The sequence below is a fragment of the Phyllobates terribilis genome, unplaced genomic scaffold (assembly GCF_046119375.1).
Source record: "Phyllobates terribilis strain yellow unplaced genomic scaffold, ASM4611937v1 Scaffold_3__8_contigs__length_932513732, whole genome shotgun sequence".
NCBI lineage: Eukaryota > Metazoa > Chordata > Amphibia > Anura > Dendrobatidae > Phyllobates > Phyllobates terribilis.
The window spans coordinates 412,749,228-412,762,566 of record NW_027362763.1 but is presented as its reverse complement, the minus strand read 5'-3'; the positions used below and the strand labels follow the sequence as shown (position 1 = coordinate 412,762,566).

The following is a 13,339-nucleotide window of genomic DNA, read 5'->3' as shown; positions in this document are numbered from 1 at the left end:
CGTGACGGCAGAGCCTCCAGGTAGGCTAGCAGGCAGGTAGCAGGCGGACGCTCCCAGGTGAGCGGGTAATCAGATCCATAGACAGACTGGCAGGGCTGGTAGGCAGACTGTCGGACCGCAGGAATGCAAGTAGATAGACAAGTATCAGGCAGGAATCTGGCAGGTAACTGGCAGGTAGCTGGCAGGTATCTGGTAACGGGACCTGAGGGCTGAAGCAGAGTGATAGGCTATGCAACAACATTGCTTGGGCACCTCCATTTTGGAGGAGGTGCCTTATATATGGTGAGGTCCTCCGGCCATTGGCCGGGGACTCCTTAGGACGGTGCGCGCAGCCCCTTTAAGAGAGGGGGAGGGAGAGCGCGCGCGTCCTAAGCACGGTGGCCGGGAAGCAGCGCGCGCTGCCAGCAGAGTGGGAGGAAGACGCCGGGCATGGAGCGGAGAGGTGAGGGGAACAGCGTCCCTGCCTAGCAGGAGGCAGGGACGCCGACGCTACACTCGGCTCATCTGGATGCCGTCACAGCGAGACACTGAGGAGCGCAAGCATGCCTGCACTTCTCAGTGTCTGCGGCATGGCAAGCTGGATGGCTGCTTTCTGCTGCGATCCAGCCTGTCATGTCAATGTAGCAGAGCTGAAGCTGTCCTGGGAACCATGGAAAGGTAAGGATGAGGTTGGTTAATATTTTACTTTTATTGCAGAAGACATTGGCTTCAGCTGGAATGGGCGTGACGGTAAGTATAGTTTAATTTAGAACATTAAAGAATTGTGTCTTTATTTCAATTAAAGGATTTTATTATGGGTGTTTGTGTTTTTTTTAACTTTCACTATGGGGTTAGTAATGGGGGCGTCTTATAGACGCCTCTCCATTACTAACCTGGGCTTGATGTCAGCTGGCGTTATAAGCTGACATCAACCCCAGCCCTATTACCCCACTGCAACCGCTACAGGGCAGTGGGAAGAGCGAGGCTAAGTGCCAGAATTGGCGCATCCTATGGATGTGCCATTTCTGGGGCGGCTGACGGCTGGTGTTTCTAGCCTGGGAGGGGGCCAATATTCATGGCACCCTTCCTGGGCTATTAATATCAGCCGCCAGCTGTCTGCCTAGCCTTTTCTAGCTATTAAAATAGGGGGGACCCCATGTCATTTTTTGGGGGGGTCCCCCATTTTAATAGCTAGTAAAGGCTAGGTATTCAGCTGGGGGCTGATATTAGTAGCCTGGGAAGCTCCGTGGGTATTACCCCCTTCCCAGGCTTCAAACATCTGCCCCAGCCGTCTACTTAACCTCCGCTAGAGACTAAAATTACAGGGAACCCCACACCAATTTTTTTTTAATAAATCCTTTATTTTAACACTAAATGACAAGTACAGTAACCAACACTGTCACTGAACTTATTATATATGTGACTGACATTTTTTTTATCTATCTAATCTATGTGTGATACTCTATTCTATTCTATTCTGAGCAGTTTGTCAGCTTTTTGGACACCTTTGAAGGTGTTTTCTATGTGTTTTCTATGTGTTTCTATGTGTTTTTGTTTGCCTGCCATTGGTTTTAACGGTGTTCGACGAACATGCCGGTGTTCGACGAACCGAACCCGAACACTACGGGGGTGGCTCAACACTAGTCAGACCTTCAAGGCATAATGGCTAAGCTACACGTTAGATTATTGATACAATCATAAACTACACACCGCGCTTAAAACTACAGACTATCATGATATGTACTGACAGGTTATCACGAACTATATATACTTATTTAGATGCCTTTTTCATTTAGTTATTCAGTTAATTTTTTAGATATAGTTAAAACTGTCTTAAAGGAGTAATTTCAAGTTGGAAAATTATTTCCTATCCATTAGATAGGTGGAAACTTATGATTACTAGCGGTCTGACTGCTGAGACCCCAACCAATCCGAGCCAATGTGAATGGGACGGATGTCAATCATGCGCACTGGGAGAGGGTAACTTTCAAACTTGAGAATATCTCTTTAAGCAGGTGTCACATACTTACCAATCGGTGGCCCAGCACCATCTATTTCCACTATCAGGTGCGGTGCTGGCATCATTGTCATTACATTTTTTTATCAGTAAAGTTTGTGCTCCTTCTTCTTTAGCCTGTGCTCCAGCTTAGTTGATTATCATTTTAAATCTGTATATTAAGTTGTGCTGTCAGGCTTTTGAAAGGCTGGTTAGCAGAACCATTCCTAAGCACAGAGCCCCGCTTAAATCTTCCCCAACACTCAGTCTTTGTCAGTTATAACTATATACTGATTCTATTGCTTTTCTCCTGCTGTTTGTTAAAAAGGTTATCCATTACTTTTACATTGATGCCCTATCCTTAGGATAGATCATCAATGTCTGATCGGCCAGGGTCCGACACAAGTAGATGGCCAAGCTCCGCAAGTAATTACTTCTGGAGGTCCACCGCCGGCACCAATAACAGCTGATTGGCGTGGGTGCCGGGTGTCGACTGAGGATAGGGCATCAATGTAAAAATAGTGGACTTGGATCAAAATCAGACATGTCTCTGTGTTTTGGTGTGAACCACTCCATCTCCAAAAATACATGGAAATATCAACAGCGCCATATACTATAATATTCATGAGTTCTATAACTAACATTTGAATGAGCCCTAAATGTGATCACAAGATTGCACACAACTGATAGAATGACTGAGCTCCTAGATAAGTTGGTGAAAGCACATAAATAACAAGGCTGTAAATAGTTTTTAGTTTAAATGTTAATAGGGTATGCTTAATAAATTTTACAAACAAATATTGAACTATATGTTTCTATATTCACACCTGAATCTCTTGGATCGTCAAGTAAAACACTATCAAAGATACTTCCTGATTCAACATCTTCATCTTCCATAAGATCTTCCGGGGCAGGTTTTCTCAGGCCTTCTGTCTGTTTAGATAATATGTTGTACTGGAAAGATAAGACATGTTTGACAATTGAAATGCATTACTAACCCCTTAGTGACTGAGACAAATTTGGCCTTAATGAGGACCTTTCAACAGTTTGAGCATGTTAAACTGGCCACATTCATGGAATAATGGCCGCAGGACTGAATAAAACTTAGTTTTCATTTTTCAATTTCTCATCTCTGTTGCGGAGATATTAGCATATACAGTAAAGTTTAGGTTATAATTCATGTTAAACCCAACAGTACATTACCAGAGATTTGTCTCTGGGGGCATGTACTTTGTCTCCTGCATGATGCTGGCCAATCATAAGCAGGAGGAGTCATGCAGGGAAAAAAGAACATGCCACAAGAAGGACAGAAGGTTATGCTTTCTTCTGTGAGATGTAATGATAGAAAGCCCTGCTCTTAGCCCTGATCTCTGAAACTACTGTATAGAGTGAAGCAGAACTGAGTGTAATTACAAAACACATCCAGCTTTTATATCACAGCAATCAGTGTTGGGGGAAGGGGTATAGCATGACTAAGTGTGATTATACATTCAGCTTACATGTCATTGGTCACTGCAGACATTGTGAGAAAAGGGTTACAGCAGAGCTATGGGTCATTACAAACATCTCCAGCTTTCATCTCCGAACAGCCAGTGTGGACGGAAGGGGGTATAGAACAGCTGAACAGCTGAGGTTTCATCTCAAAGCAGTCAGTATGGAGGTAGAAGAGCCAAGCTGAGTGTGATTACAAACACCATAGCACAACCACCTGCTTGGGATTACGCAGGATCTACTCCTCAGATCGATTAAATATAATACAGTATATAATATAACCCACATTTTATGAAAGGGACACATTGGTTATCTTCCCATTTTCCAGAGAAGTGTGGCAGTACTCTGTACCTCTGATAAGAAATACCCACCACTATGGGGTTTCTACTTACTTTTTTATCAGTCTGGTTTTTTTTTTGGAAGACACTAGGCACTTTATCCGCACAGAGACACTTTTTTGCTATTTGTTTGGAGCAATTTGAGCCTCTATTTACTTGTGCCTCCCCCCATAGCAAGTACACTCCCCTGAAGGAGAAAGAAACGCGTCAGGAGGGATTTTCTTCTGGGGCAATACACTTGGGTACTGCCCTTGTTAGGGCGGGAGCTATCACAAGGGGCACAACAGGGTAGAATAATTAGACCAAGCCTACCACTGTGGAAGAAAATCACTGGCATGTTACATCCCTGCAGCTCAAATGGGTGAGAGCCACACATTTTCTTTTAGTTTGTATGCACAATGACACTTTATATATTATATGTCCTATCATGTATCTTTAGGAACTAGTGGATCTGATATGGGTCTTGTTGGTTAAGATTGATCATAATGTGTCAAATTTCATATCTGGATAATCATGGGGGGGGGCGTTTTTTGAGTAATCTTGTCTAATCTAGTCAGACTGGGGATATGCTATTTTAGAATGTTATTAAAAGTTATATTTTAAGAGAATCCTATCAGCTAGTTATTATTACAAACACTTCTGCAGCTCTCTTCTCACAGGGATCTCAGCTGTATCCCCTCCCCCCAAACTGACTGCTGTGGGATTAAAGCTGAAGGTGTAATCACACTCTGCCTGCTCTATAATACACAGCAGCTGCAGAGATCAGGGCTGTGAGCAGGGCTGTCTAACATTACATCTCACAGGAGAAAGCATGTTCTTCTGACCTTATAAGAAACATGTTCTTCTTTCATCTGATGACGCATCCTGCTTGTGATTGGTAAATTACATGCAGAGGAAAAAGTACATGCCTCCAGAGAAGAATTTCTGCTAATGTGCTATTGGGTTTATTATAAATTCGAAGCTAATTTATCTCCACAACAGAGATTAGATATTGAAGAATAAAATATAAATTTTTTGAGCTTTGCAGCCACTATACCATGATGTGGCCAGTTTAATATGCTATAAGTGGTGAAATATTCTCTCTAATAACCAAAGATAATTTTTCAAATATGACATCACTTTATGTGGTAACACTTTCACACATCCCAGTAATTCTGAGACTATTTTTTTCATGATACATTTTACTTCATGTTAGTCGTAAATTTAGGTCAATATGCTTGTGGTTTTTTATAAAAAATATCTGAAATTTGATGAAAATTTATGCATATTAGATATTTTCAAACTTTGAACTTTGAATCTTTAAAAAAGATAATCATACCACACAAAAAAAAGTTAATATAATTTACCATATGTCTACTTTACATCAGCATCAATTTTCAAACTTCCTGGTGAGGCCATTTGTATGTGGGAGTGCAGATTCACTGGCTTTTATTAGGTGGGAGCTATGTTACTTTTCCAGAGCCTTTGAACTACCTGTGATGTAGAAACCCCCATTTTGCCATTGACAAATTATGAATTTGAAGTGGACTTTTTCGGGATGAGTTGAAGTTTTTATTGGTAGCATTATGAAGTGCATACATTTTGGATTACATTTAAGACAAGTTTCACATTTATCCTGTGCTCTTCACTTGAGCACTCATACCGGGCTTTCCTTCTACATCCCCAAAAAATGTGATTCATTAAACTCCCAACAGAACTATATTTTACAACAAATAATTTGCTTTGGCATTGCCATATCTTGGGAGTTGTAACTTTTACTTTCCTGCTGACAGAGCCAAATGAAGGCCTTTTCTTATGGGATAAGTAGACATTTTCAGTAATATATATATATTTTTTTACATACGACTTTCTGATCACTTTTTATTCAATTTTTTTGTGTATCGGTGGGATGGAAAAGTTATGATCGCAGGGTGCTGATAGGGGGCTGATGGTTTTAAAGAGGGAGCCCTCTACTTCTGTTAAGCATCCAGATGCCACTCTGGCGACTGCTTCTAGGGGATTGAGAGGCCTTGATCGGTCATAACATCGATCGTGGCTGTTACAATTGGGTGTCAGCTATAATATACTGCATTTTCACCAATTAGGGGGTGTAATGCAGCGGCATTACTGTAATGGTCCAGGGTGTGTTTTGGCTGACCATGTACCTCCCCCTCAGGTGACTGGTCTCATGACTGTGACATCGCACAGGTCCTGTGCACACAGAAGGTCTGATCACATGACTGTGACATCAGCACAGGTCCTGTGTGTGCACTGGAAGATATATAAACCCTGGTAGCTTTGAGACAGGTGTGTAAGGCGTGAGGCCAGTTCCCGTGTGGGACACCGTTAGCCTGGAGAGCCTTAGTGAGGCCTAGTGAAGCCGGGTGAAGCCTGAAAGGCAGAGGCTGGATCCTTATGTGTAAGCGATCCCAGTAGCCTTGGAGGGCCAGAGGCTTGGAAGGCAAGAGTCCTGGAAGGCAAAGGCTGGATGTTAGGTGAGACAACATACCAGTAGCCTTTGAAGGAACGAGGGCTGGAGACCCCCATCTGGGAAGCCGTAAAGCCACAGTGGTGGCAGAACAAAACTGACTGAAGCAGCTAAAACCCGGCAAAGGTAAAACACTGCATTATATGGACGTTGATTTAAGTGACTTTGCTGGAGGCTGTAACTGGAGCCAAGTGCGCCTGTCTGCCACTTGAATGGCTCCTGGACATTATATGTAATATGTCGGTGAGCCACTGAGTTGGACTCGGTTATTGCAGTTATGAAGTAAAATAAACTGCTGAATTGTGAAATACTGGAAAACGTGGCTGGTGTACTTTAATTGACCCGGTGCAGCGAGTGTCCCCCAGCATGATGACTAGCGCTGCCCTACATGTGGTTGGAGAATGCAGGCAACTGCAGCCCGGTTGCTAGGGGCAACTGCAGCCCGGTTGCTAGGGGCAACGGCACAGGACGACGAGTGTGGATACAGGCATCTTGCTGTGGCTCGGCGTGGTCACGAAGATTAAAGCATCTTCTGTAACTCGGCGGGGTTACGAAAATTGTCTTCGCACTCAAACCTGGTTTGCTGTGGCTTGGCGGGGTCACGAAAATTAAAGCATCTGACTGTAACTCGGCGGGGTTACGAAAATTGTCTTCGCACTCAAACCTGGTTTGCTGTGGCTCGGCGGGGCCGCGAAAATTTTTCCTGGGAAAGCGGTGAAGTGTCTAGTGTGAATAGTATACCGCGATGGCTGTGAACGGAGCAGCAAAAGAAAATTAAGCTATTGAGCGATTAAAGTGCCGGTTAAAACTGAAGCAGGTATTTGAGAAACGTCTACAGGACATGGTGCAGGAACGGCAGGAGCTGTGGGCACCGTATAGAATGGCAGCAGTGAACCATTCTGTGAACTCTCCGGGGGCGCCAGTATTGTCCCAGAGTGCCCGGGAGATGGTAAGAGATGTTGTGAACTGGGTCCTAAGACTATTGCGGATTTTTTTTTGTAAAAATTCCCCTACCGGTGTGGTTGTTCAAAAGTGGACGGAGTCTAAAAAAAGGGGTGGATTTTCACTAGAGCGTGGAGTATAGAAAACCAAAATTTGTTACTGGTTGTGGGTTGGTACCGCCTAAAAATGACAATTTGACCGTTGATAACGGGGTAGCTCCAGTAGAAGGGGTTGACGTCAAAATGGGAGGTGACCTGTTAGTCCACAAAACCATGGGGAGTGACACAGACCCCGTAGCTGATGGTGACACTACGAAAGTAGAAGGAGAGTTCAGTCAGGAGGGGCTAGACGAGGGGAGAGAGTCCCCCTCTCGTCGTCGACTTCACTGAAGTCACAGTGAAGAGGGTGGTGATCCTAAGTGACATGCACTGGCGATGTATTCGCACGAAGCAGTTTCTCCGGTTGAAGACGGAACAAGCCGTTAGACAACTGGAGCTTATGAGAAAAGCTCACAGTCTCCGGGAAGAGGTCATCCGGGTGCCTCATGCACTGGTGAGAAAGCTCATTCGGAGGAATGGCTGAGCCATGCAGATGATGGTAAAGAAGTCTGGTGTGATGAGAGTAAGCAGTCCACGTGATCGACAGGACTGGATACCAGATGAAAACGGTATGGTGTCATTCTCCGCTGTAGGAACAGAAGAAAGTTTTCTATGTATACGCATGCAGATGGAGTACTGAGTGACCTACCTGCGAGAGGTAGAACAGTTGAATCTCGCTAGACTGCGAGTGGAAAGACAGAATCGCCTGAGCAGCAGAAGATGGCAGCCGTCTAGAAATTGTGAGACCAGACAGAGAAAGGGCCCCCTAAATAACAGAACAGCTACAGCTGAAGTTAGCAACCTTTCAAGATGTCCTGATAGTAGTGGGCGTGGGTTTAGAGGTAGTGAGACCTCCAGTAACTCAGGTTTGAGAGGCCCATACAAACGACCCAATAGAGTACGGGACAGTACGGAGTCTAACCGGACCTTAGATACCAGGGTGTGTGAATCACACTGCTGTATGGACCGCTGGGAGCGGGGGAGGTCTGACAAGGTTATGACTGACCGCTGGGATCGGGGGAGGTCTGACAAGGTTACGACTGACCGCTAGGAGCGGGGGAGGTCTGACAAGGTTATGACCCGGAAAGGTGACTTGACGAAGTCAGTGACAATGACAGATGGTAGGTCCCTAAGGAATGGGTTAATGTCGATGACTAATGTTCCAGGGGCTGAGCAGTGCAATTGTCAAGTACCTGGTCTCGGTGTGAACTGTGTATATTATGTGTTCAACCCCACAAGTTTGAACAGAGGGGGGGATATGTAATGCAGCGGCATTACTGTAATGGTCCAGGGTGTGTTTTGGCTGACCATGTACCTCCCCCTCAGGTGACTGGTCACATGACTGTGACATCGCACAGGTCCTGTGCACACAGAAGGTCTGATCATATGACTGTGACATCAGTACAGGTCTTGTGTGTGCATTGGAAGATATATAAACCCTGGTAGTTTTGAGACAGGTGTGTAAGGCGTGAGGCCTGTTCCTGTGTGGGACACCGTTAGCCTGGAGAGCCTTAGTGAGGCCTAGTGAAGCCGGGTGAAGCCTGAAAGGCAGAGGCTGGATCCTTATGTGTAAGCGATCCCAGTAGCCTTGGAGGGCCAGAGGCTTGGAAGGCAAGAGTCCTGGAAGGCAAAGGCTGGATGTTAGGTGAGACAACATACCAGTAGCCTTTGAAGGAACGAGGGCTGGAGACCCCCATCTGGGAAGTCGTAAAGCCACAGTGGTGGCAGAACAAAACTGACTGAAGCAGCTAAAACCCGGCAAAGGTAAAACACTGCATTATATGGACATTGATTTAAGTGACTTTGCTGGAGGCTGTAACTGGAGCCAAGTGGGCCTGTCTGCCACTTGAATGGCTCCTGGACATTATATGTAATATGTCGGCGAGCCACTGAGTTGGACTCGGTTATAGCAGTTATGAAGTAAAATAAACTGCTGGATTGTGAAATACTGGAAAACGTGGCTGGTGTACTTTAATTGACCCGGTGCAGCGAGTGTCCCCCAGCATGATGACTACCGCTGCCCTACATGGGGGCCACTAATTACTTACACCTATCCTCAGCACCATAAAAAGGCAACACTGAGGAATAAGGCCTCTTATTGACCGCTATAAAAAGGCATATCGGCAGTCATTAAACCCTTAAGGACCCTGGGATTTTCCGTTTTTGCATTTTCATTTTTTGCTCCCGTTGTTCCCAGAGCCATAGCGTTTTTATTTTCTGGTCAATACAGCCGTGTGAGGGCTTATTTTTTGCGGGACGAGTTGTACTTTTGAACGACATTACTGGTTTTACCATATCGTGTACGGGAAAATGGGAAAAAAATTCCAAGTGCGGTGAAATTGCAAAAAACGTACAATACCACAGATGTTTTTTTTTTACCACGTTCACTTAATGTTTAACTGACCTGCTATTCTTATTCTCCAGGTCATTACGAGTTCGTAGATACCAAACATGTATAGGTTCTTTTTTATTTAAGTGGTGAAAACAAAATCCAAAGTTTGCTTAAAAAAAAAAAAAAGTGCCATTTTCCAAGACCCGTAGCGTCTCCATTTTTCGGGATCTGGGGCCGGGTGAGAGCTTACTTTTTGCGCGCCGGGATTACGTTTTTATTTATACTATTTTGGGGTAGATATGATGTTTTGATCGCCCGTTATTGCATTTTATTGCAATGTTGCGGCGACCAAAAAACTTAATTCTGGCGTCTAGATTTTTTTTCTCGTTACACCGTCTACCGATCGGATTAATTCTTTTTTTATATTGATAGAGTGGGCAATTCTGAATGCGGAGATACCAAATATGTGAATGTGTTTTGGTTTTTTTATCATTTTATTTTGAATGGGGCGAAAGGGGGGTGATTTAAACTTTTATATTTTTTTTATATTTTTAAAACCATTTTTTTACACTTTTTGCTTGCTTCTATAGTCTCCATAGGAGACTAGAAGCAGCAACTGTCCGATCACCTGTGCTACATAAAGGTGATGAGCAGAAATGCTCCTGTGCTATAAGCGCCGACCACTAGGTGGCGCTCATAGCGATCTGTAAATGACAACCACTGGGGTCTGCTGCAGACACAGGGTTGTCATGCCCACCCATCAGTGACCCGCGATCACGTGACGGGGTCACCGATGGGCGGGGTAAGTGACGCCCTTCCGGCGCTGTTAAATGCCGCTGTCAGAGATTGACAGCGGCATTTAACATGTTAACAGCCGCGGGTGGATCGCGATTCTACCTGCGGCTGTTGCGGGCACATGTCAGCTGTATAAATCAGCTGACATGTGCCCGGTTCAGTATGGGCTCAGCGCCGGAGCAAGCGCTGACCAGGGTTGACAGCCTGATGCGTACTATTATGCCCCAGGCTGTATATGGGTTAAAGGGAATCTGCCAGTAGGTTTTTGCTACCTCATCTGAGGACAACCTCGTATAGACAAAGAGAAGCTGAATCTAATGATATATCACTTAGTTTACTGGGTGCAGCCACTCTGACACAATCAGAGTTTTTAGATTTGGTAATACAGCAGAGCTGAGGAAACTGCCTCCACTCTGTATATACAAAGTCCATAGACAGGGAGTTGCCTATCATAGGAGGGGGCATGTCGGACTAGCATGCATGGCCAACTGTGTCCCAGCAATGATAAGCTCCTGGTTCTAAAATAATCAATGCAAGCAAACAAAACCAAGAAGCTTGATAAGAGAGACATTCCTGAAATCTGTGTTTTAACCCCTACCTCATGTCATTTTCAGATTACATAGTGAAAACCTGCTGACAGGTTCCCTTTAAGGGGCTAATCTATAAAAGTGGCTGTCTGACTTTACATTTCACCCTATTAGACACATTGATCAAGTAGCAGGAAAATATATACTACTAAATTCACCCCTTAAGAGTGCCACATGGTAATCTCAGAGTATCAGTTCAACAAATTAGTTTGTCTCATACTCCTGAAAATGCTACTGCTTTGGGGGAATACATCAATTGACAACCATTATTTTACTATTTATGGCATACTTTTGGAAAGCTACACGCCAAGAATAGCAGTGCTTTCACATACAAAACTGATACAGGTAGCCAAGGGCCCATCTTTCAACTCTCAAATCGATGTTCCAGAACTTACAAAGGCAGCCTGTGTACAGTGTCCATTTTAGGACATAATCAGGTATCAAGATCAAACATCAGAATGATGCCAGTTTGAGGCTAAATACCCTGTCTGAGAACTGATTTTGATAAGTGATTCTAACAAGTGATTCTGACATGTGATTCTGACAAGTGATCCTGACAAGTGACTTTTACAACTGTAATAATAATATAAAAAATATTCACTGGATATTACAAAAAAACATATATATCATTCCCAATGGGATTTGAACTCAGACACTGTAGTTTCAGAGGCTGATGCCTCACCATTAAGCTATCCAGTCAAGTGACACTGACTGGTAGCTTTTCTTGTCTTTGGCTGCGTGCCCACTTTGCAGTTTTCAAGCGTTTTTGACGCGGAATTTCCGCAGCAAAAACGCTTAAAAAACACTAGGTAATACGTGCCCTATGGTCCCCAATGATAATCCGCATGAGCTGTGCACATGCAGAAATTTCCACTGCGGATTATCATTGCGGAAAAATACGCAGCATGTCCATTAATTTTTCGGACACACAGCGTAATCGCCACCATTGACTTGCATTGGACCGCGTGACATCTGCATCACTGCATCTGTATATGCGGATATCACACGGTTCAATGTGCAGATGGTACCCAGGTCTGGAGGAGAGGAGACTCTCATCCAGACCTGGGTACCATAGAACCTGTTAAAAAAGGAATTTAAAATAAAAAATAAAGATTATACTCACCTTCTGATGTCCTCCCGGTGTTTTCTCCCCTCCGTCTGGTCTGCTGCATGGGTCGCGGTGTTGTGAAGGACCTGCCATGACGTCAATGAGTCATGTGACCTGTCACATGACTCAATGATATCCCCGCAGGTCCTTCACACCACCGCGAGCCGCCCAAGACACCGGACGCAGCGGAGAAAACACCTGGAGGACATTGGAAGGTGAGTAAAATCTTTATTTTTTATTTTTCACCATTCTTATTCTTTTTTTTTTAACTAACTTGGTCACACTACTATAGATCCATGCCGGTTGCATGGATTTATATAGTGTGAACAAGTTGTCAAGCACTTTTCCAAGTGATGCTAAAATCGCTTGGAAAAGCGCTTGATAACTCGCATGCAAAAACGTTTGATAAACGCTTCTACCTGGCGGGAAAAATGCATGTAAAAACCGCATGCGTTTTTCCTACCAGGGAGAAGCGGAAAAAATATGCAGCATTTCTGCATCGTGGGCACATAGCCTTATGAGATCAACCATGAAAATACTCAGGGTGACTAAAAGTCATTGTGATTCTGATTCTGATGTTTGAAGAAAGTCACACATCAGACTCACAAATCAAACATCATTTGAATTTAGCTTGGGGGAGGTATTTCTGAAAGTCCCAATCAGTTTCAGACAAGGTTTGCACTGAAAATCATATCACCAAATAGAACACTTAGCTTTTCTCAACTGAGTTTATAGCTCAGTGGTTAGTGCGCTGGCTTCTAGACGTAGAGTTTTGGGTTCAAGTCCAATCAGCGAACAGTGAATATTTTTTTTATTATTACTACAGTTGTAAAAGTCACTTGTCAACATCACTTGTCAGAATCACTTGTCAAAATCACTTGTCAGAATCACTTGTCAGAATCACTTGTCAAGATCACTTGTCAGACAGGGTATTTAGCCTCAAACTGACATCATTCTGATGTTTGATTTTGATATCTGATCATGTCCTAAAATGGACACTGTACCTGTGCTTATGATATTTGTATACAGTCATGGCCGAAAATGTTTGCACCATTGAAATTGTTCCAGAAAATGAAGTATTTCTCCCAGAAAATTATTGCAATTACATGTTGTGTTATGTTCTTATGTTTATTTCCTTTGTGTGTATTTGAACAACACAAAAAACTGAATATTGTAATGTTTCTGTCCTTTATATTGCTATACGGC

At 43.8% G+C, this 13,339-nt stretch overlaps 1 protein-coding gene across 1 annotated transcript in view; it reads right to left on the bottom strand.

The window, feature by feature from the left end:
• The window catches only part of LOC141259500 (dynein axonemal heavy chain 5-like), a 482,742-nt gene that overhangs the window by 416,360 nt on the left and 53,043 nt on the right, over positions 1-13,339 (bottom strand). The window contains exon 10 of the mRNA XM_073675609.1: positions 2,803-2,929. Within this exon, the coding sequence (XP_073531710.1) occupies positions 2,803-2,929 (127 nt within the window). The remainder of the gene's footprint in view (positions 1-2,802; positions 2,930-13,339) is intronic.